The 23,703-nt window shown below is 42.2% G+C and overlaps 1 protein-coding gene and 1 long non-coding RNA gene across 2 annotated transcripts in view; one reads left to right on the forward strand and one right to left on the reverse strand.

Annotated features, from left to right (window-relative positions):
• Positions 1–971: 971 nt before the first annotated feature.
• sfrp5 (secreted frizzled-related protein 5) lies at positions 972–13,307 on the forward strand. The gene is made up of 3 exons (XM_008321884.3): positions 972–2,699; positions 8,555–8,632; positions 11,844–13,307. Exons 1-3 carry the CDS (start codon positions 2,147–2,149, stop codon positions 12,170–12,172), a joined length of 960 nt encoding a protein of 319 aa, XP_008320106.1. The 5' UTR covers positions 972–2,146; the 3' UTR covers positions 12,173–13,307.
• A 1,219-nt stretch (positions 13,308–14,526) lies between these two features.
• The window catches only part of LOC112487816 (uncharacterized), a 90,641-nt gene continuing 81,464 nt past the window's right edge, over positions 14,527–23,703 (reverse strand). Inside the window, exon 4 of the long non-coding RNA XR_003051272.1 lies at positions 14,527–15,073. This is a non-coding gene — a long non-coding RNA (uncharacterized LOC112487816). The remainder of the gene's footprint in view (positions 15,074–23,703) is intronic.

Raw genomic sequence — 23,703 nt, forward strand, 5'->3', positions numbered from 1 at the left:
ACTGATTGGCCGGTGGACACAAGGGCCAGTCAGAGAAAAGAGAACAAGAGGAGACAACCATTGTTGAATGATTAGCATGAAAGACACTTTTGTTAGCAGCTTGAAGGTAGTACACTACGCCTGTATTTAGATCAAACCTCCAGCTTAAAATAGGTCAACGCTGCCGTGCAGAGATAGCGACGTGTGCAACTAACCAATCTCACCAACGCTTCCAGAGAGACTAAGGTCCAAAGATTATTAGCTGTGAGTAATATTGATTAGCTGCAGTGCAAAGGTTAGCGCAGACAACAACAGCAGAGAGACGGAAGAAAAAAGCTGAAGAAAACTTAGCCTTGGCTATAAACCCATCACAACGTTAAGCCTTATATCAATCAGCAACGACTCTCCCAACGGCGGTGACATTTCTGGGACAAATTCAACTCACCACCTTCTCATTTTTTCCATTATGGAAGTTATGAAAACGCCCTGAGAATGGATGGCGTTTGTTTTGTTTGGTCGACTGGCGGCTTTTAGTCCCTGTAAAAATGTCTCCACGGTATCTGCACACATAAATACGCCAATGGAGATTTAAACTGTAGCTCTTAAAGATTAAAGTTAAAGTTTGCATGACTCCTCGTACAAACAAATTAGATTCAGCTGATGTGAAGTTTTATCAGGTATAAAACAAGTTTTTTAAATTCATTTCACAGATAAAAGTAATATTTGGAACGTCATGGAATTTCATTTTCTGTGCTGCAGTCAGAAAACAACCCACAGTATTCCTGGTTCTACTCCACCCAGGGGACTGTCTGCTTTATTAAAACAACTGTCAGTCAAATCGTCAGTAGTCTTCGGCTGCTACGGTACGTCTCACCATGTGACCTTTAAAAGTATGACAATAATAAAATATTGTCACACCGACCAAAAACAAGCAGTTTGAATAAAACCCGCATTCGCAGCTCCGTTCACAGGAGGAAAGGTGTTAATGTGTGTCGTAGATCAAGATCGAGATGAAGGAAAAAAAAAAAACCTCTGCATGACCCACAAATCCCACATCCTGTTCACAGAGCTGCAGCACTCTGACAGTCTGAGAGTGACCCACTGAATAACATGGCTGCCCAGGAAGACTCTCACTGTGTCAGCAGCACTGACAGAAACACAGAGGGGCAGAAAGCCTTTGTCGGGGCCAATCGTAAGTGTTGGTGAAGCCGAGAGTCACCTGTGGCTGCAAGAACCGAAACCCTAATCCTGCTTCATCATCTTTGGTTTTAATGATCCTCCACTAAACATTAGCTTCAGTACCAGAGTGGGGAAGATTATTTTTCCTGTTATTGCAAACATAACCCTGTCATGTCAAACTGTTGCACTGCCGACGAGTAAATCCAAGAGGCGTGGACAGGCCACAGACATCAAGGTGAGGACACACACTCTGGGTCGTTCTGGATCCTGCACTCACTGCCAAGTTTAACATGAAGATACAGCTGGAGAAATCTGGAGTTTGTTGTCTGTCTCTCCTGTTGACTTGTCCTAAAGGAGTGGTTTGTGGGAACAGGGGGCAGGAGGAGGAGTGGGTGTGTCCAAAGGGCCACTGAGTCCACCCCCAGGGACTGTGATTGGCTGAGGCCGCTGTGACTGAGTCCAGGGGAGGCCAGTAAGAAGGTGAGTGGTCTGGAAGCCTGCTAGGGGGCAGGCAGCAATAAAGGAGCAGAGACTAATGCCTCTTAAAACCAAGGTGTTCCCTGATACAGCTGCAGACTGAGAGAGAGAGAGAGAGGGAGAGAGACACAGAGGGAGAGGAGGGTGGAGGACACGAAACATATCTGAGAATTTGTGCACAGGGAAAGTTAGTTGACAAGCAGTCCTACTTGTGTGCTCACCCTTATCCAACTCCCCACTATAATACCTGAGGGACACACACACACATACACACAGATATATGTGTGGAGGGCTGACAGGGAGGCTACCGGCGCTGACTCTCTAGGGAAGAAGGGAATTACATTTTTTTTACCAATCCACTGCATCTATTCTCTGGAGATTAAAAAGAAGGATTAGAGCTGGTACTGCGCTCCACTTGTTCCCATCTCTTCTCTGCATTTTGTTGTCATTGAGTCACTTTGGATATTTTGGATACAACTTTGCCAAACTGCTGGTTCCAACTCAGAGAGGCATGGCACACGGACAAAAGAGCCACAGGTGGGCAGAGACCCAGGGCTCCTTCAGTTCAGCACTGGGTCTGTGGCTGCTCTCCCTCCTGCTCCTCACCGTTTCAGCCGCAGACGAGTACGACTACTACAGCTGGCAGTCGGACAACTTCCACAACGGGCGTTTCTACACCAAGCAGCCGCAGTGTGTGGACATACCGGCCGACCTGAGGCTGTGCCACAATGTGGGCTACAAGAAGATGCGGCTGCCCAACCTCCTGGACCACGAGACCATGCCCGAAGTCAAGCAGCAGGCGGGAAGCTGGGTGCCACTTTTGGCCAAACGGTGCCACGCCGACACCCAGGTGTTCCTTTGCTCACTTTTTGCGCCGGTGTGCCTGGACAGACCCATCTACCCCTGCCGCTCCCTGTGTGAGGCAGTGAGGGACAGCTGCGCTCCGGTGATGGAGACCTACGGCTTCCCCTGGCCAGAGATGCTGACCTGTGACAAGTTCCCCATTGACAACGACCTCTGCATTCCCATGCAGTTCACTGGGAACCACGCAACACAGGCACCAGGTAAGGCTGACTAATGCACCAAACCAGATGCTGTTACACTAGTCCCTAAATAAAAAAATAAAAAATGGCTGGGGTTTTGTAGTGTTCTACAATTCTTTGGCCAAATCCAAGTCTTCATTTCACTGCAAAATTCAGGAAATTACATATAAAATTTAAAGATTGTATCAGTGATCCATAGAATGAAAAATAATTGTTGAAAAAAGGCTGTTAGTAAGACTGATGAGTCCGCTGTCAAAAAGAGTGTGATAAATGACGATGACAGGTAAAGGTCTGAGTCAGAGACTATCCAGGGGTCAGTGGGGAAACACGGGGGCAAGAAGAGGTAAGAGGGGAAAGTTCCCGGTTATGTGGACGCCTCTGTGCGGCTCTCTGCCGTTTACATTCGCCCGAGGCTGAGAGCAGCTGAGACTGAGTGGAGACTGAGTGGCTCCAGAGACCAGACCGTTCACAGACCGTTGACTGAGTGAAGATAAATGCACTGTGATGTTTAGCAAACCATAAATGCAAAGGTGATTCAGACATGCAAGTACACACACACACACACACACACACATGCAGATCTTTATCTGCAGACACCATCAACAGATCATCAATCAATCTAACAGTTGAGTGAGTGTCTCATTTGAACTCATCTGTGAAAATCAAAAGCTGCTGCCGACGAAGGAAGCATGAACCGACAGAAATGTCCTTTTCTTTTTTCTTTTTTTTTTTAATATTTCACTGACCATGAGTGATGGGACAGAATGGCAGTGAATGGGAACTAAACCCACAACTCTGTGTGTGGGTTTGTGTTCCACAGCCTCTTCACAAAAGCCAAGAGAGGTAGAAGAGGGAGTTAATGAGATACTTTGAGACAGTGGAGAGGGGTCTGTCCCCGCCGTGTCCCTCCGTGCTCAGCCTTTGTTTAGGTCTGGCAGCCAGCAGCAGGCCAATTAGCTAGAAGGCCAATTAGTGAGCTCCCGCTAATTAGTGGGCATGACAGGACAAGAGAGGCAGGCGAAGAATGGGAATGGTTGAAGTGAAGTTGTCCCATGAGGAGTCTGAATGGAGAGGGGTGGAAGGAGAGGGGTGGGGGAGACTAAAGGGAGACAGAAAGTGCATATGAAGAGGAGAAAAGCTGCTTCCTGCGAGCATCGAGTGTCTGCTTCACCGCTCTTAGCAAGGGCTTAAAGAAACAGTGTGGAATTCTTTTTTTTTCCCCACTTTTTTTTGTAGAGTCTCGGTTTTCACCAAACTAAATGTTCTTTAATGGTAATATTTGATTTAGTCTCTTAACCAAACAGGCCATGGTCCTGTCTGTCTGTCTGTCTCTCTGTCTTTGTGAAATATATGGAGTTGTTCCTCCACACATGACTGTGTCTAAATGTGACTACACCCCTCTGCACCAGGTCCCGTCACATGTTCTTTCAGTTTTGGTGAAAACACAACAACCACATCGTGCTACTGCAGATACAAACATGAACTTATCATTTTCAAAGGGTTCAAAAATCGGAGATAAATTAAAACATCTGTCGGAACTTCATGACTTACTTTCAAAGATCTTTTCATTCATTTAGATATCGTCTAAATGAGGGCTATATTTTGTGCAGAGAAAATGTAAAGAATCCAGAGGATCAGTTACCTGGAAGACTTCAATTAAGAAAATGCAGCCAGATCTCTTGTCTGAGGTCATGTGAGGATGTCTGTAGTAAATCTGGTGGAAGTTTGGAGGTTGGATAAACAGATATTAAGTACGCAGCGTGATGGCTCTCTAAAATGATTCTCCATGTTTTAAGCTTTCTTGGGTAAAAAAAAATCAAATATGTAAAGCTTCTTCAGGGCTACATTCTCTTTTTTCAAGTATCTCCCTCCCTGTGTGTGTGTGTGTGTGTGTGTGGCTGTTTCTGTTGAGTCCAGATTGATGATGTGTGATTATATCAGGCATGTGAAACAGGTCTGTCTGTATCAATCGTAGCCATCGGAGGTGCACAAAAGTCTCCTTTAAAATAAATGTTTACGTTATTTTTATCTATTTGTCAGGACTGTTAAGATTCAATTAGAGATATCACTCTCTACACATAACCCACACAAGCAGAAGGCTGGACTTTTTTTGTGCTTGCCGAACATTATTATTATTATTATTATTATTATTATTATTATAAAACCCACGGTTCAAGCCTCAAATCCTAGCCAATATTCACAAGTCTGTTGACGATGACAACTTGTCACCATAAAGAAGACTATCCCCTATATTATTATTATTATTATTATTATTATTATTATTATTATTATTATTATTATTATTATTCTCCTGTAATGCCTTCACATCCCACTAGGGGTCCCAGTGGCCCGTTTGATGGGACTTACACCAGCCTATATTTTCATCAAATTCCATTTCCAGTTTCTTGGAAATGTATTCACTCAAGTTTTTGCCAAATATAGAAAAAACTGTTCTGAACGTTGAAATACCGTCCATGCTCATATCTGTGGTGGTGGAGCTGCACTTACTCTGATGGACCATACTGCAGTGACTGTTATAGGCATACTCTATGAAGAGAACTTATTTTCACATGGAATTTTGAGCAAGACAATGTCGGATTTTGCAAAAAAAAAAAAAAGCGATGTAGTGTAGCTCAAGGTGTGAGTCTAAAGTTTCTGCAAGCTTCACTGGCCTGGCTGCAGTCCAGAGTCTTCTCTATGTGGTACTTTGCAATCTTTCAAACGTAACAATGAAAAGGTTTGTTAAATATATAACATTTACCCACAAAAACAAAACCTTACATCTGTCCTAACAGTTTTTTAATGGTTGGATTTCTTTCCTAACTTACTCGTGATTCACATACTGTAGATAATCACTTGTTGGTTTGTGTGTCGGCCTTTGGGTCAAATTTCACTCTCGGCCGTTAAACGTCTTCTAACTTCTCTGTCAACACATATTGTGATTTTTCAACATTTCTGGTCACAGTGTGGACATTGTTCGGTCAAATCTGCGGCAATTACACAGTGTGAAAGATATTGTCCTTTATCTCCGTCCTCACTGATGAGACCAGTTTGAGTTACAATCACGCCAGAGGAGACTGGCAGCTTCGTCAGGTCCCGGCAGCACAATGCACACTACTCATGTGTCCTTGGCAGCCGAATGAAAGGGAAAATGTGATCCAATGGTCTGTGCATGGAAGACTGACTGGGCCTGGCTCTTTGGAGAATGTATTTTCTCTTCTGTATAGGATTCCTACAGATGCCAGGAGCGAGCTGTGGGGGCCCGCTGGGGGGCGAGGGGGGTCTTGCGGGCAGTGTTTAACTCTGTCTGCCTGCGAGCATGCCACATTTAAACAGATGTTGGACCGTTGGACATAAATCACACGCTGCATTTCATCCATGGCAGGATGCCTTTTATGTCATAAGTGTTTCTGCCTGTAACTCTGAGGGCCAGAATGAGGTACGAGATAGTGAAGTGAACATATTTTACATGAATCTCTGCGGCCATTAAATAAACCATGTGATGCTCAGGCAGGAGCTGATGAAGTATGAGGCATGTCAGCCAATCACATGACAGAACTGTAACATCTGGATCTCTGTCTTTAATGTCGTTCATTCACGTGAACTCTATTGAAACTTTTTTTTTTGCCTCATTTTTTTGATGAAGGTAAAAGAGCGTCGTTATAAAAGCTGCAGTCTTTGCTGCGTGTCACAAACAGTCAGGTCCGTGGTTTGAGAATCAACAGACGGTTTTTCAGAACAGACCGACTCCATTCCTGTCCAGCTCCCATCCTTCTTCTCCTCCTCTCATGCAAAACAATCAACTCTTGACCTCTGTCTTTTCATCATGGTATTTGGTTTGTGGATAAAGTTTATAATTCAGTTTTTTAATGAAAGATATTTTTTTAAAATACTTCTGTTGTTAATATAAATAAAATCAACCCTGACTGTTGAGACGATTGATTTTAAGGATGGATATTTTTGCATCGGCAGGTGGGCGTTAATCTTTTGTGTGGTCAACGGTTTTGCAGACGATCAAGTGATTATCTGCTCTGAGTCTAACAGCTGGCCACTAGATATAAGACATCAGCAAACAATTTGCCACGACTTTAAACTCCAATACGACCCTTCAGATCTCCAACAAGAGGAAGTCGAGTTTATAGTCAAGTTAGTGATAACAATTCTAAATGATTTGGTGATAGCGATAAAAAAAGAGATCTTTAACTTGAAATGTGTCTACATAATAAAATACACTACATCAAGCCATGGAGCAGTGGTTTTCTTCAGCGCAGGACGGTCATTTTTCAGAAACACAGCTAACAGTGTGAGGGGCAGTTGTCACTAAATTGATTTCAGCAGCGTCCAAATGGTGTTTTTTTAAAGTCCGACTCCAGCTACGTTTTATGGAGGCTGTGCACTTCCCTGACACATGTTCTGGCATCACAGCAGCAGCAGAGTCTCCTGCCAACACACCGCCACTGTGAAAGCAAAATGAATTCCTGTGGAGTCTGAATAAGATGCACCAGCTCGGAGGCAATCATTCAAAATGGACCAATCCAAAGAATCCTGGCATCTCTTAATCTGCCTCTCTCTCTGTGTGTGTGTGTGTGTATTTCCATACCAATGGTCTAGTCTTCTTGTCAGCACCAGACAATTAGAGCCGTGACCCAGTCGGGCCTCACGGGTCTGTCGTCTGTTAGAGCACGGGAAGAACGGGCAGTAACTCCACAAGAACACGGTTCGGCTCCCTCTGATGCACATGTGACGGCCCAAACACTCCACACGGTGGTGGTGAGGGGGCTTCACCTCCTCACGACCTGGGCAACCAAGCATGCTAAACTTTGACCTCTCCTATTATCTGCACAGACGCTGAGGTTTGGGCCGGCGTGATAACCTCTGAACCCTGACTTTTAACCCAGGGGCTGGGATAGCTGTGTAAGTGAGTGAGTGAGTGAGGGTGTGTGTGTGTGTGTGTGTGGTGGAGGAGGAGGGGAGTGGGGGCAGTGGGGGGATGTTAAAGTGACACAAAGAGGAAAGGAGACATTGTTGTAATCTCATAGCAGATGTGAACAACACGCCTGACTCAAGTAACATGGGAACTGAGAACTGAGAACCAGGGCTGTAAAAGCTCGTCATCCTGGAAACGAATGGAAAAAACTCGTTATCAAAAACTGTTCTTTGAGGGGAAAAGAAAAATGAGAGCTGAGTTTGTTTACAAATCTGTCTAAAATTACTTTTATTATTTCTCAAAAATCATGACATCAGTAATTATTGACCAATAGCTTTAGGGCGGCAGAAGATATGACTGATGTCATTTTCTCAGTAAATGTTAGCGATGTCATGACCTCCCGCTGTTTAGAGAAAGTTAGACTTACACAATGATCAAGCTTAGAACAATAAAAAATGAACTGAGAAATAGAACTGATCTGTAGTTTGAATTATCTGCTCCAAGAAGTAGATTGCCTGCCTCTCTTGTGTAGATTCTCTGTCCTCCACTTCTGACCAGCTCTGTTTGCTAAATCACTTTGCACCCCGGTCAGCTGCTGCAGCAGAAGTGTTTACCTTTTTTTTTTCTGCAAAATTCCAGACCACGCCTACACCATCAAAATATACAAGGAGCCGAATAAAAACATTTTCTCCAGTTTAATTGCAGGCCAAACATGAGTTGCCCTGCTGGACTTTTTACTCACTTCACAGCAAATGGTCTCTGACAAGTTGAGGGGGTTGAAAAATATGTGTCTGAAAAAAAGGGGGTTAGAGCTCAACGGTTTCACACAGCTTTTGTTGTGCTGACTGCGCAGTGACGTCAACGTGGCTCTTAGAAAAGTGTTAATCTGGTTTTAACAAGTCCCAATGAAAAGTGCTCAGGTATTTTAATTATTTTTCTCTACCCACAGTGTCCAAGGCATGTCCTCCGTGTGACAACGAGCTGAAGGCGGACAACATCATGGAGCATTACTGCGCCAGTGACTTTGGTACGTGTGGAGCCGCAACACTGATGATACAACACTGTACTGTATAGGCAGGATATTTAAATGATTAAGACAGAAGTTACAGGTTGAGGCCACTAAACAGGTTCCAAAATATATGCATCTTAAACAGTGAAATAAATTGTTAAAAAATAAGGCACGAAAATGCTTAAAAATAAGCTGTTTTTTCTATTCCTATCTCAGCAAAATATAGGATTTTTATATTTAGGAATATTGCATAATTTCAAGTAAGATTACTTCACAGCTACCCAGAGATTATTTAGATGAAAAATACCAATCTTTTGACAGCCATTATTATTATATTCCTTTGTTAAATAAATGCTGTCTCAGGAAACGTCTGAGCCAAAATAAAAAAACAAAACAAAAGACATTAACCGATGATGACAATAATCACTAATAACAGTTCTGTGTTTATGTAAGGTTTTTTTCCACCTCTGTTGAACCACGTACTCACAAGTTTGGATGAAATTAACACAGACATGACAAATGACCTGACACATTTTCCCTCTTTTTGCCAAACCCTCCGTCTCATAACGGCTTCAAATCTCCAAAGTCCGTTCAACACCACGGTCCAGTTTTTCCACCTTTAGCCCAGAAATGAACGCTTCTCAACACCACGGTCCAGTTTTCCCACCTTTAGCCCAGAAATGAACGCTTCACAAAGCCAGACAATAATGAGTTCATTATTCTTGTTCACAGAAGATTTTGGCAACATCACACTCAGACATTTGCCCCAGTCCTTCACTTTTCTCCACTTGTCGGGGGGGGGGGGGTTCAAAACTTTCAAGGATGAGGTACAACATCAGAAAATGCTTAGTCGTTAATTGGGCCTGAAGAAGTCCGGAAACAAAGATTACCACCAAATAATTAGCTTGTTATTTAACACAACACACGAGCTCACTCCTTTAAATCGACACTCAGACATTTTCTGTCTGATTTACTGTGACTTTGATGCACGTCTCAATAACGTCTGTTTGTTTTAAGGGTTCAAGGAGCAGCAGGCTGATACTTTTTATTAGAATGAAAGATGAGTACATGTGAAGGCAGACGGCCAGGCATTCAATTGGCCATGAACACACTGTACGTGATTGGACGAGACACGGGGATGAGTCGGTGGGAGTAAAGATAACCTTGACGTATGGATGTGGAGATCAAGGCGCGGATGAAACATCACTGTTGTTCCACACGGCCACGGCTAATAACAGCCTGATCCTGCTTAACCTTATTAACCATCCAGCTCCAGACGTTGTTTGCCCTCAGAGCGTTTCAAACTCGAGCGTTTCTTTAAAGCGTTGCTTTTGAAGTCTGATCTCTTTGCTGTTTATACTTTTTTCGTACCATTCAGCAGCGTGATGGAGCAGTAATAACAGGAGTAGAGAAGAAAAGCAGCTGCGGTCTACACCTGGTCCGTATCAGAGAGGGAGGCGTCTTGATTTGGTTTGATTTAGCTTAAAGACGCTCTCTTACATCTCGATTTGACAAAACATTCATCTTTTATTTTCCTTTCATCCACGGCAACCCGCCGACGTCAAAGAGGGAGTTTGTTTATTGATGTGTGCAGAACATGGTACTGCTAGCCCTACTTCCAGGAACATCGGTACTCTTCAGTGAAACTGATGTTTGGTAACTCACTTCAGGCTTTATGTTTTAAAGACAAAAACTGAAAAAAACTTTAAAAAATCAGTAACTTGTGTGAAAAAAAACTTTAAAAAATCAGTAACTTGGTGAAAACATTTTAAAAAATCAGTAACTTGATTCAAGGATCTCAACATTTACACCCTAACCAGTAATAATTGAGTTGTGAATTTCACTCTAAATCCACCTGTTGCTTTAATACACAATAACACGTCGTACACACAGTGGACAAAAACGTTTTTGTTTCACAAAAGCTTCTCGTGCTTGAAATACTTTCTCAACTCCCAGCGTGATCTATCTGTCTGTCCTAATAAAATAAAGTTTTATTTCTTACTACAGTTTTATTACATGAACTATTTATTCCAGGTCTTTTAGACCAAACCCTTCACTACCTCTGGGCATGTGAAGCCACTTAGAGCGAGAAATCATCTTTATCCCACCAATGAATACATTCATTCACACACAAAATACACTTCACATGTACTGTACAACTCAGATACTGTATGTCAGCACCACACTGCAGCGCACAGACACACACCCTCAGTGACGGAGCTGAAGTCAACCAGGATGTGGATACAAGGCGAATCAACACACGCACTTTTTTTTTTTTTACACGCTATCACTTTGCATGTGCCGAACACGTATCGCAGTTTGACAAGGGCTGTTTATGCAACTGCAGACGTGTAGGCGAGGAGTGAAATGGCAATCCTCCAGCACACTGGTGTACACTGTGATGCTCCATGCTGGCCCTGTGCTTCTGCCCGGCCTGTGATTGATTGAATCTGTCAAAGCGAGTGCTCCGAGGATTCAACTCTGGAACGCTTGGCGCTTCAAATATTAACCTCTCGAATAACTTATTAAGGAGAACGTGTTTAAAAGTAGGCAAAACATTTCCTGTTGCCTATTTGTAAAATTGAGACTGGGACTGTTTGTGCTCGTTGAATAAAAAAGACAAAGACAAGAAAAGAGATGGACAATTCCTAGACAAATATTAATTTCTTCACATCAACCAAGTTATAGATTACCCTAATAAATTAAATATATTTGATGGTCAAGTTGCAGGTATTGTATATTGATTTGAGACACTTCAAGATGAATATTTCAAAGGTAGACTCTGTTTGTAGAATATATTTATTAACAGAAGCCTCAGAAAAAGAGTATTTAATACAGTGTTTCCCAAAACATATTTTAAAAGTCACAAACCTTCGCGACCCAAGTCAACAGACATTATTCGTAAACTACTGGGAAACATGATGCGAGACGACCCAAAAAAAATATCTTGCGACCTACCTGAGGGTCGCGACCCAGTCTTTGGGAAACAATGCCTTATTTCAGAAATACCTGCACGATCAACTTTCTACTGGAAAAAACAGCTACTGGATTTAAAAACTACGTCTATGTTTTTTTCTGAAAGTTAGAAATTTCAGGTTTTTATCGCAGCATTGCTCTCAGAAACCAGCCTCGATCTCTGGCTGTTTTTCCACAGATTCACTGAAGGTCATTATGTTCTTTTTATGATTTCTATGACGCAAAAATAAATCTACTCTCTCTTCTCCCTCAGTCCTCAAGATGAAAATCAAGGAGGTGAAGAAAGAGAAGGGAGACAGGAAGCTGATTGCGGCTCAAAAGAAAAAGAGAGTACTGAAGCAGGGCGTGCTGAGGAAGAAAGACCTGAAAAAGCTGACCTTGTACATCAAGAACGGCGCCAACTGCCCGTGTGCCCAGCTGGACAGCCTGGGCTCTAACTTCCTCATCATGGGCCGCAAAGTGGACCAGCAACTGCTGCTCATGTCCATTCACAAGTGGGACAAGAAGAGCAAGGAGCTCAAGTTCGCCATCAAGTACATGAAGTCTCATCAGTGTCCCACCTACCACACCGTCTTCCAGTGATTTAACCAACCACATCCTTCCCCCTCCCCTCCCTCCCCCCGTCTCTCCTCACTTCAATCCCCGACTCCTGTTCCACCAACGCGACCCTGAAGGACGAGTGTGTTTTTGCAGCCAACGACTCTTCGACTCCTACACAGCTTCAGGATGGTCATTTTATATTCTTAGCCTCATCGTGAACCAAATCTTCAATCCCCCTCACATGAATTAGACATATTGAAGTGGGAAAGGCTACATGCTGCATATTCTGCTTCTCTCAGCGGAAAGAAAATAGCAAATGTATCCATAAGAGTGGGAAATCAATATTATTGCATCAGCAACCTAGGAATTCTGTAGAAATCTCTCCTAAAAATTTAAATTCCTTCTATTATATCCTTAGATCTAATCATTTGTATATCCTTTTGAGTGAGATAACAGCACCGAGGAGTGAGTGAAAAAAACAGCAGGTTTGTCAACATGATTGATGAATACAGTGATTACTGTGAGACAGGAAACAGTTTCTGTGGTTCCTGTCCCCAGTGACAAACATAAGATGGAGACGATCCACTTAAATCTATGTTATATTATTGTACAAAGTAGGTAAATGAGATGATGAATTGTAGTAAACGTGTCTTTGTCTTCAATTCCTGCGGGGAAAAGACAACTGATGGAATGAGAAAGACTGACAGGCTGGTGAACATGCCTCCGCTGGCCTCGTACAGCCGTGTTTTTACAGCCTTAAAGAGGGAGACTTGAATATTTTTTTACAGAATTTTGAATTAAAGTAAGAAGAAGGTAAAAAGCTGAGAAAACTTCGCGGAAAAAAAAGATGAAAAGAAAAAAAGGAGAGAAAAGAGACTCTGGACAGAACCGACAGTGTTGGGTTTTTAAATCTCTGGTATGCAGTATTTTTGTTTTTTTTTTGTCATTATCACTTGATTGTTTCCTTTTTACATTTCTACATTTTATAAATTTTATTCAGTTAAACACCTGTGGTATGAAAGCCGAAATCATACGTGCATAACACGGTAATTCACAATCTCCATAGAGAATCTTCAAAGTTAAAGCTCAACTTTACAACATGTAAGTAGATCTCATACCATAATGCATCTTTGTTTAAAAAAAAAAAGTAAATAAATAAAATATATTTGAAATTTTTATAAACAAAACCAGTGAATTGTGCCTTTTTTCCCGTTATTGTTATTGTTGTTCACTCACACACGTGATAAAATACTCCTGGTTCTGTTAGTGTTGGAAAAACTGAAGTAAAAATACTGTATAATACTGCACAAAAATGACATTTCAATATCATACAAATAATTGAGATTTATTTTAATTTTAATTTTAAGAGATTTTTACATTACATTGTACTCAAGTTAGGTACTGAGAGTTAAGTATTAAATAATCATACAAATAATTGAGATTTATTTTAATTTTAATTTTAAGAGATTTTTACATTACATTGTACTCAAGTTAGGTACTGAGAGTTAAGTATTAAATATGATTTTTTAAATCTATAATTGCCAACATCCTTAAAGCTTAGCTAACGGCAGCTAAGTTTGCTAGCTGCCCCCTGCTTCTTCTTCTATGAGTCATAATAGCACATTCAATTTTGCATTACTGCCCCCTAGTGGTTCCTTTTTAGCTTTACCAATCTGTCCCAATCACAAGCAAAGAAAATCAAACCTGAAAACTTAGTCGAACTCTGCAGGACACCAATATATTTAACATCGTGATTTTGTTTTACACAGTTCAGGTCGATGAAAACGATATTTAACGGTGAAGTACGTGGAGAGACAAACTTCACTGTATCTATTTCATGTGATTGACATAGAAATAATACAGCGAATAACTTTGGCGTCCACTTCATAGAAGCCAAAGATTCTTCTTTTTTTTGAAGCCGTAGATGTTATTGACGAACGCCCAGATTTCCCAGAATTCAGAGACTTTTGGCGACTGTTTCAAGTGCTAACGCCAACAAAACGATGGACCATTTTTAACTGATTGAAGAGATAACAGACACTTGTTAGCTCACAGAGTGGCAGAAAAGCATTGGAGAGCGAAGGCGTAGAACAGCACTGCTTTTATTGGAGAGTTTACATCTTCACTCTACCAAACATAAACACATTTTCACTGAGAGGGGAGGGGTTTGTTGGCCCTGCCTGGCAACTTAAGCCTTAAAGAAACGATAAGGAGCTTTCATAGAGTAAGGTGAAGAAACGCACCAGGGGAAAAACACAGAGGGAAAGTGAAAAAGGAGCCAAGAAGAAAGTTGGACCAGGACCAGAGACATCCATCAACACCTCTTCAAAAGGTCACTTAATGTAGTTAATAAGGGCTTGATGAGGGACACACACACACACAAACACACACACACGAGCATATAAAAGATGTCTGGAAGTCTCTCCCTCTTCTGCAAGTACAGCTGAGTTCAAACTAATTACAGCAAAATCAAACCATAACACCGAGTGATAAGTGAGTTAAAGAAACACACACACACACACACACACACACACACACACACAGGCTGCAGGAGAAAGGCCACATTGTCCGATTTTTAATGTAGTTGCCAGTTAATCATGGCACATTTTTTCACGGGTCAATGACGGTGAACTGTTGGAGCTGTCACCTGCACACACACACACACACACACACACACACACACACACGTGCACACGCACACGCACTTCCATCTCTGGAAGAACAAACTGGAAAACTTTGTATATTCACTAACAAATATAAACAATCACTGATCTATAATGTCAGGACGGAGGGAAGTGTTCGCTCTCAATAACAGGGCAGCACGTGTCCTATACGTGTCTTTGTCCCATATGTGTCTTTGTCCCATACGTGTCTTTGTCCCATACGTGTCTTTGTCCCATACGTGTCTTTGTCCCAGGTTCTTCCATATCTAATGACCAAACACTGAAACACATCAGAATATGATGTGATAAAATTACAGTAAAAACCACCAACCTCTAACTCTGAACACAGTGAACAAGATTAAAGTTCTCTCTTTTACCCCTGCACTGTGTGAAATCGGTGGCTCTGTTTTGTTGAACTCTTCCCTGGTTTTAAATTTATCAGCTCAATGTGGTTTAATTTAATTTCTTTATAATTAAGGGGCGGTAAAAGAACAAACAAAAAAGCCTCGCTTTTCAGTATCAGATGTCGTAGTTTCGCTCCACTTTTCAGGATGGATGGAGAAAGTACTTTGCAGAAAAATGTGAGTCTGGACCAAAGCCCTCTCCTGGGCAACTGGCAAAAAAGGCTGACAATTTACTGCTGATGTTTTAAACTTCATTTTTTTGGATGAGTTACTGTGCCCTGGCAATAAACTACATTTTCTTCAAATGAGAACAAGCAAAGTTTATGGCTTGTGGAAACTGTTACGAGTTTGTTCGCGGACAAAAGAACCGCTTCATCGTAGATCGTGTTACTTTATCGGACTGAGGTCCAATAATCTCATCTTTGATTTGATTTTATCTTCACACAAACACACATTTACAGCAGTGTAATGAGCACATGAAAAAACACACACACACATGGCCAGTTGCAAGTTAATCACATTTGACGAGTCGGCCTCAGCTGAATGAGAGCTTTTATATGACATACTCCACAGTTAGTCGTAGGTGAATGACTCGCAGCAAGCCTCTCTACCCACCACACAGGGTGTCATTAAAGGCCTCATCAGAAAGGCAGCCAACATCCTCCTGGACTGGAGCTCCAGACCACCTGCCTGCAGGAAGGGAGGGCAGTGAGAGTTTGTTCATTCACTTAGGAGGGAGTGAAGACTGGTGGTAACAGCAGCACACGGACACAAGGACTGGACCGGCTCCGAGCCTTGGCCTCGGCTCCTCAGCAAATGAATCAAAGATGCTGGATTTTATGTGTCTGAGTGTGTATGTGTGTGTAGCCTGATATAAACATTCACCATTTCAGAATCAGAAGTCCTTCTGGTGGCCCGAGACTGGTCCAAATGAAGCAAAAACCTTTTTACAAGTTTCCTGGTTTCGGTTAGAGGAAAGACTTTCAATGCTGCCCATGTCTGGCAGTTGTACACAAACGCTAGCTTTCATCTGACCCAGACAGAATGAATGTAGGCCTAATGAAGCCCACATGTAAAACATCACGCAGTCCGAGTATCTTTAAATAAATGTCGCACATTTCTGGGAAGATTACATTATCAAACTTTACCCTAAAATGTCCCAGTATTTGACAACTGCTGGTGTTTCTCTGAAATAGCTGCCACTTCATATTGGATTTTGTTGAGCTAGGTTAGCATATCTATGTTAGCATATGACACAAGATTATTGGAAAAAAAAATCAACAAATTTTTTTTAGTGTGTCATTAATTTTGACTTTGAACAGAAAGCTTTTCTGTTCAGTAAAACTGTCCTTGACTGTTTGTTTTTTTCTTAGTTTCAAATCTTTGTTGCATCATGCTAACTAACTTCTGTATGAACCTAAAAAGTGTTCCTTTTACAGGGGGGAAGGTAAGGGTTATTTTTGCTTAAAAAGTAATAAAGCCCAGGAAACTCAAAAAAGTGTTTAAAATAACCTGAAGATAAAGAAACAAATAACAAATGAAGTCCTTTACTCTCTCTGTCAAATGAAAACATTTTGAAATATGTTTACATTCATCTTTTATTACGGACGTGGCTTCGTGTGAACGGAGCAGATGACAGTGGAGCTGGAGCCGTTCCTTCGTTCTAACACTGTGTCCCACACACTGACACGGCGAAACAATGACCCAGTGACAGCGACATTCACGGCCTGTCAGCCGGACTGTTGAACTACTGTGATGAGATTAGATCCACAGAAAATCACACACTCACTCAGGGACCCGCCGCAGAAAAGGGTGAGGAGAGAGCGAAGCTCGCGGGGAGGAAGGTGGGGGTTGGGGAAGGCCTGAAGAAACTGGATAAGAAAACAAGCAGGCAGCTCTCTGGGGACTTTGGCTCACGGAAACAATCACATTGGCCTCAGTGTATCCTCAGCAGTGGAAAATGAATAAATTAGCAGGTGGAGCAGAGAGTGAGAAGCCATGTGTAAATGCCATCAGCGGGTCCCAAACCTGCCATTTCCCCATTGAACCAACATGTCAATGCATGGATTTACAGGCGTGTGGAAAGTATAGATACATCTGCAAACACACCTGTAGACACCACTACTATCACACACACACACACACACACACACTTCAAAAAGCATGTCGTTAATTTTGGTGCTGGCGGACCGTAGACCAGGGGTCAGCAGTTATATTTGCCAGACTCTTTCTGGACGGACAATCCAATAAAATGAAATTTTAAAAATCACATTTTGTCATAAATAGTGAAGGTTACTGAAAGTTATACTCAGTCTCAGCTGTTGTTTCTCAGTTGCTTTAACGGTCGGCACGACACGATATTTTCTCTTTAATCCTCACAATTTTGGAATCCAGTCGTGGAGTCTGACCACAGCAAAGGTCATGGACAAACTGACACAATCAGGCAACGCACAGGCAAAAGCCCTGGTTGTTACAAAGATTCATGACCATATGGAAAGACAGCCATCAGCCAGTCAATAGACCTGTCACACACACACACACACACACACACAGGCTTTTGTGAGAGCAGAGGTCAAGGTCATCCAGGGATGACTGGAAGGTCAGGGACTTCGTGTGTGTGTGTGGGGGGGGGGCACGGTGCACTGCAGACCCCACCCACTCCCCCCTGTTTTAGATCCACAATGTTTTGGAAGTCAGGTCATGACCTCCGACCCCCATTAGACCCTGACAGAGGAGGAGGTCTGGTCAGGTGGGACTACGGCCACTAATTGACATAATCTCCTATTTTCTGCTCGTTGGTCTTTTCTTTTCAGACCCACCAGGAAACGCTCTGTGGTCCAGGGAGGCTGCGTTTGAGTGACATCGTACGTTGGGTCATTCTCTCCGTGCTTCCTCTGTTTCCCACTAACGTGGAGTCATCCTCCCTCATTTTACTTCCCTGACTCAGAGGGACAAAGGGAAATATCGAAAGATACTGAGAAGTACTATTTCGGGCCTCACTTGACATTTGAGTCGAAATACACGTACTGAAAGTATTCAGCCAATAAATGAGGGACTCAGCAGTATCCAGGCCCCGTGTATTTATGACATCACATATCTTCAATATGAGAGGTCGTAATAGTTATCTGTCTGTCAGTGTTTTTACTGACCGTGGAAATATTTTAGCACTGTGTGTGTGTGTGTGTGTGTATGTCTGTGTGTGTTGGCCTATTTTACTATCACCTGTCATTGTTAGCTATTATTTTAAGGAGAGCTCCCCCTGATGGAGACGAGAACGTGTTGGTGATTACAGGGATGAACGGTGAACGGAGAAGCTGGAAAATTTTTTCCCACTTCATTGTAATTAATTTTTGTCCTACGGAAAATTGTGTTTTTCTTTTCTGCTTCTAATAATCAGAGGGTAATCAGATTCCAATCTCTCCTGCCCCAGAGGTGAAACGCTGCTACTGAATCATTTATCTAACTTTACAGAATCCAATCTGTATCTTTTCTATAAAACAAAAATGGAATAAATCACCAAGTCATTTTACTATCAAATCACTAGCAATAAAGTAACTGGTCTAATTAGTTCAAATAATTTTTTTAAGTAATCATTTCCTTCAGGCTTTACCAACTTTCTTCCCTCTTGTACATCTTGACACTTCTTCTCCCACAGTTAAGAACACGTCCTACGTCTGCAGTTCCCGCCCTGATGATACAGTTTCTAGTTCCTCTCCTTCTTTCAAATCCGTATTTACTGTTTCACTATCAGTGACACAGTTGGGTCTTCGTGCGTCCTCTGCCCAGTTTTTGCTCATGTTATAAATCACACGGAAACCACTGACATGTCAACACACATTTGTCCCATAACTGAAAGACTTAGCATTGCAGTGTGATATTTTACAGCATCCGACTAACGATGTATGATGTTACACGTTGACATCACAGCTGCAGTGGAATAACACCAACACTTCAATATGTCTGTGATGACTTCAATCTTTCAGCAATGATACATACATATATATATATACATATATATATATATATATATAGATGTATAAGAGTGAAATGGCGGAGGTCGACTAACTAACTAACAGCTTCATGTGTTTTGTGATGTGAAAAGCCCAGAAAAGTTGAGGGGCAGTTTTGTGTAATAGGACTGGCTTCAGTGAACATTAACACAGTAACTAAAGCCCTGAAACGCTCCCTGCTGGTATTTGTCACTGGTGTGACTACATGGAGCAAATCTGCAGATTTCCTTTTCCATGAACAGAGTTTTGAAGTAAATCAGTCTTTTTCTCTCCCGCTGCCTGAAATAATAACCGGACAAACTGCAGCGTCTCGGAGCCAGCTTCCTTCAGAACAATCACTCTCCGGCATTTTGAAACATTTGAGGATATTAATGATCCAAGATTTTTAAAAGAGCAGCACATGTTTGGCTAAACAAAGGCACACAGGAGAGATATTTCACTTTTTCAATGGAAAATGTTGGGTTACTTTACAATATGTGATTTGAGGGAAAGTGTATTGGGACAAATGAGCGTCCTGGGTTGTCCATTATCACATATGAGGCACACACTTGGTACTTAGAGCCTTAGTTCATGTTGATCCTTTTTACAGATCATGAAATTCACCCGCTGAGTGAAGTGCACTACAATGGAGGAATTAACATGGTTCAAATTATGACTGTAGATGGATGGATGGATGGATGGATGGATGGATGGAAACAGCGGTGGTCACAGAAAGTGGGCTACATCCAGATGTAACTCATTTTCACTCTTTTTTGTTTTTATTCTTCTCATCTGATTTTGACAAATTGAAAAGTGAACAAATATCACCATAGGTTGAATATTGTTTTTCACTGTTTGTTTTGGCCACGGAACCAACAAACTCTTTTCATATTTGATGTTGCAGGATGGGTCCTCATGTTTTTCTCTCTAACCTACGATCTGTTTATCTGAGCATGACACACTGTCTGCAACCACAGTCTCTGTTTTAGAGATCAAAGTGAGGAGGTGAAAGACATGGAGCAGAGATTACCACAAAGCTCTGGGACAGAGAGGAAACAGGAACACAGTTTCAGCGCACATCAGTCAGGCTCTGTGTGTCTGCAGTCAAAGTATGTGAGAGCTGGAGCTAGAGTTTTTTGGAACTTGGAGAAGCCACACGATGCCGTGGAAGCATACAGCTCTGCTGGAAATGATGTATGTGGTGCTAAAAGCCATTAGAGGTCATTAAAGGTCGGTTAATACATTTGTAATGCCATAATCTATTCTGCTGGAAAATACTGTCTAACATCCAGGAGAACTGAAAAAAAGAACTGCAGAAACTTAATGATGACCAAAGGAGTGACTTAAGGTATTTTCTTCCTCTCTCCAACGACAAGGAAATGAGGCCAAAGTGTCTCTGATCAAAAGAAGCGAGAGGATCACATGGAAAGACTGACTTTGAGCATTTAATCCTCACGAAGCCAACAGACGTTTGAAATTAAAAAGTCAGCGTGAGTAGAAAAAAGTGTGAAGATGGGAGTGTGAGGGTTGGAGAAACTATTGGAAAAGACTTGATTGTAACTGTAAGCTTTGGACCAGTGTCCCCCCTGGACAGTGTCTCCACTCACAGTGGTTTCTTCAGCTCAGCAGAGACAGATTCTACACTGGGTTTTAGATGTTTGTCTTTGCTGTACAAACTCCTCGATGATGAAGAGAAATATCAATATAAATGACCTCACCACGTCCACTGAACCTCATCAGAACATGACCTATGACCTATGACCTGCATGTTCTACAGCATGGTGTGCAGGAGTTTTGAGCAGGTTTATTCATCATGCAGGAGGCAGTAAATATCACAGCAGTGGCTGAAAAAGCCTTAAAGAGCAGCCAAACACATCTAACATGGAAATAAAATGGGAAACTTTCCACTAAGTGCAATACAAGTCTGGTGCGAGTGTGTCAGACCGTGTGGATGTATCGACATCTGTGACACGTGTTAGCACGATGACTTTTGATTTCGAGTCAAGCAATAAAGTAACAGAAACAAGTGTCCGGTCATTTGGTTTCTGTAAAGAGAAGCTGAAGAATACCAAAAAAAATAAAGTATAAAGCCTCTAACTGCATCTCTGACTTTCATTAGTCAAATGACACTGGTGGTCGCGTTAATGCTTTGAAACGACAAGTAATGTTTAAACAAATCCGCTAATCCAAAGCGAATCATGTAAACAGCACAAATCCTGATTAGCTCCAACGAGTTAGCATTTCAATTCATTATCTGCAACAGCTGAAGGATTTTTTGTTCGCCTACATGTTTGCAGATGCCTCTTAGGAAGAGGAGACGTCTCCGTCAGCGGGGGCTCGCAGCAGCCAAAACAAATATGGATGTTTGCCCGTACACAGACGTTTACTTCATTGTGCATCTGAATGTGTGGTACAATACAGAAGAACCGGGAATTCCATTCAGTAAATTCTTTTGCTGTAAGTCAGAGGTCTCAAACACAAACCAGCTGCTGCCCTCGGCATTTCAACACAAAAACACAAATATTTTAGAAAAATAAACAGTAGTGTTTGTTTAATAAAAATACTGTTTAATACTTGTGAAAAAATGTTTTTCCTCTTCTTAAATGAAAAAAAATTCAAGGTTTATTTTGATTTAAAACAAGGTCAAAATTATTATTATTGACATGCATTCATGGCCCCCAAGCCAGAGGTTTGATACTCGCCACAGTATCAAACAGTTATTAGGTCAGTGTGTTCTTATTCCATCACCATCAAAAACAACTGCTCTCTCTTTGTGCACACATATGCACAAATGCAGGCACACACAAGTGATATGATGGAGTACCAGGTGCCCGCAGTTAGACCCCCAACCACTGATTGGACAGTCATAGGTACGGGTAGGTGGAGATGAATAGCAGCACTGACACACTTGTTTCCAAACACAATGGACAGAGTGAACAAAGGGAAGATTCCTGAGCAGTGAGTGTGTGCTGCAAGAGAAAGAGGCTGAAAGAAAAACCACACACACACACACGAACATGCGGGTTGAATCCTTCTTTAGATTCAATTTCCTGCAGCACACTCTCTGCTAAATTCACATTCAAGTAGCCTGACCATTTATCCCGTTATCCACTGGTGCACCGACCCGTACGTCTCTTTCCTCACCACCACCACAGGCCTTGGCCCTGTTAGACGTAGGGTTAGTGGCACTAACTGGCAGAGTGACTCACTGACTAGAAGGCAGAACATTAGAAGCTGATCCCTGCTGACATCACGTCCCAAATATTAAGACTCTGATTTTTTTTTAGTTTAAAACTCAGCACAAGTAGAACTTCAGTGATAATCAACGATGGCTTTAATATTTTCTGTTTCCGAGGCCATGAGTTAGTGATCAGAGTTGCAGCAATTGAAGAATAGACATTTTCCCTGCTTCTACCAATGATGACAATACTTGAGTCAACATAAGTTGCTGAGTCACTTCTCGTCCTCACTCCTTTTATACAGTATATCTATCCAATTGTCAACACAGTCACTTCTCGCCCTTTTATGGACGCTCCTTTTATACAGTATATCTATCCAATCATCACACTTCAGGTGTTAGCATTTAACTGGTCTGTGTATGTAGTCGTCGTCCAAACTTTTCAGAAGTGAACTGCAGGAAACACATTTCCATTATTATAGCTTACACTGAATATGTAGTGTAATTCAGTACACTGACTTCTGTGTGTATTTCTGCATATTTTCACACCAGGACAAAGACCCGCAGCTTTCAACACCAAACATCCATTCATTTATCATTGTTCCACCAAGTGAAATTCATCAAGCAATAAAAAATATTTAGTCTTTCAAAGTAGGTCAATAATGCGGTATATAAAGTTTGAAACACTTGTGGCCCAGGAGCCACAGGTTGCAGACAGTCAGGACAGCTCTGTGGTGCCGTCCACCCTCCGACCCTTCGTCTTCCGTCCTTCGGTCTGTCCTGCAGAGCCACTGCTGGCAGCTCTGTTGACGTAGAGGGACGAGTCAACAAATCAACGGCTTCCTGTGCCAAACGCGTCACACAACGCTCAAACTGTGCAGCAGTGGCTCATCCACACTCTCACTGAGACTCTGAGTGGGAGTCGCACACAAACCTGCTCATATCTGCACCACAAACACACACACATTCACGTGTGTGTGTGTCTGTGATAGCTCATGGATACACCTGAAGTAAACAGGTTGACACAAATATGTGTGTGTGTGTGTGTGTGTGTGTGTCCATGTTTATATAGGATTACCATGCACTAACCTGATACAGTCACTCAGTTCACAGCCAGCAGCTTGACGGATGCCTTATTTAATTTTTCAGTGGCTAAGAATAGACTTTCACAGGTCCAGCCCTGGCCAGAGCAAACACTTACACATTTTTACAACAACAACAGGGGCTCTGAGCGGCTCGGAGCAGCCAAAGACAGGGCCGTGCAGGAGGCTGCTGCTGCTGCTGCTGCTGCTGCCGCTGCTGCTGGGGGGGGGATCTTGCTCAAACAAGCAAGCGACCG

This window comes from Cynoglossus semilaevis, chromosome 12, assembly GCF_000523025.1.
Source record: "Cynoglossus semilaevis isolate Cse_v1.0 chromosome 12, Cse_v1.0, whole genome shotgun sequence".
Classification (NCBI taxonomy): domain Eukaryota; kingdom Metazoa; phylum Chordata; class Actinopteri; order Pleuronectiformes; family Cynoglossidae; genus Cynoglossus; species Cynoglossus semilaevis.

Bases quoted from the DNA above. Each gene is read 5' to 3' on its own strand.
- sfrp5 (XM_008321884.3), top strand. From the start codon at position 2,147: ATGGCACACGGACAAAAGAGCCACAGGTGGGCAGAGACCCAGGGCTCC. The intron at 2,700-8,554 runs GTAAGGCTGACT...CTCTACCCACAG, and splicing joins CCACGCAACACAGGCACCAG to TGTCCAAGGCATGTCCTCCG. The intron at 8,633-11,843 runs GTACGTGTGGAG...CTTCTCCCTCAG, and splicing joins TTACTGCGCCAGTGACTTTG to TCCTCAAGATGAAAATCAAG.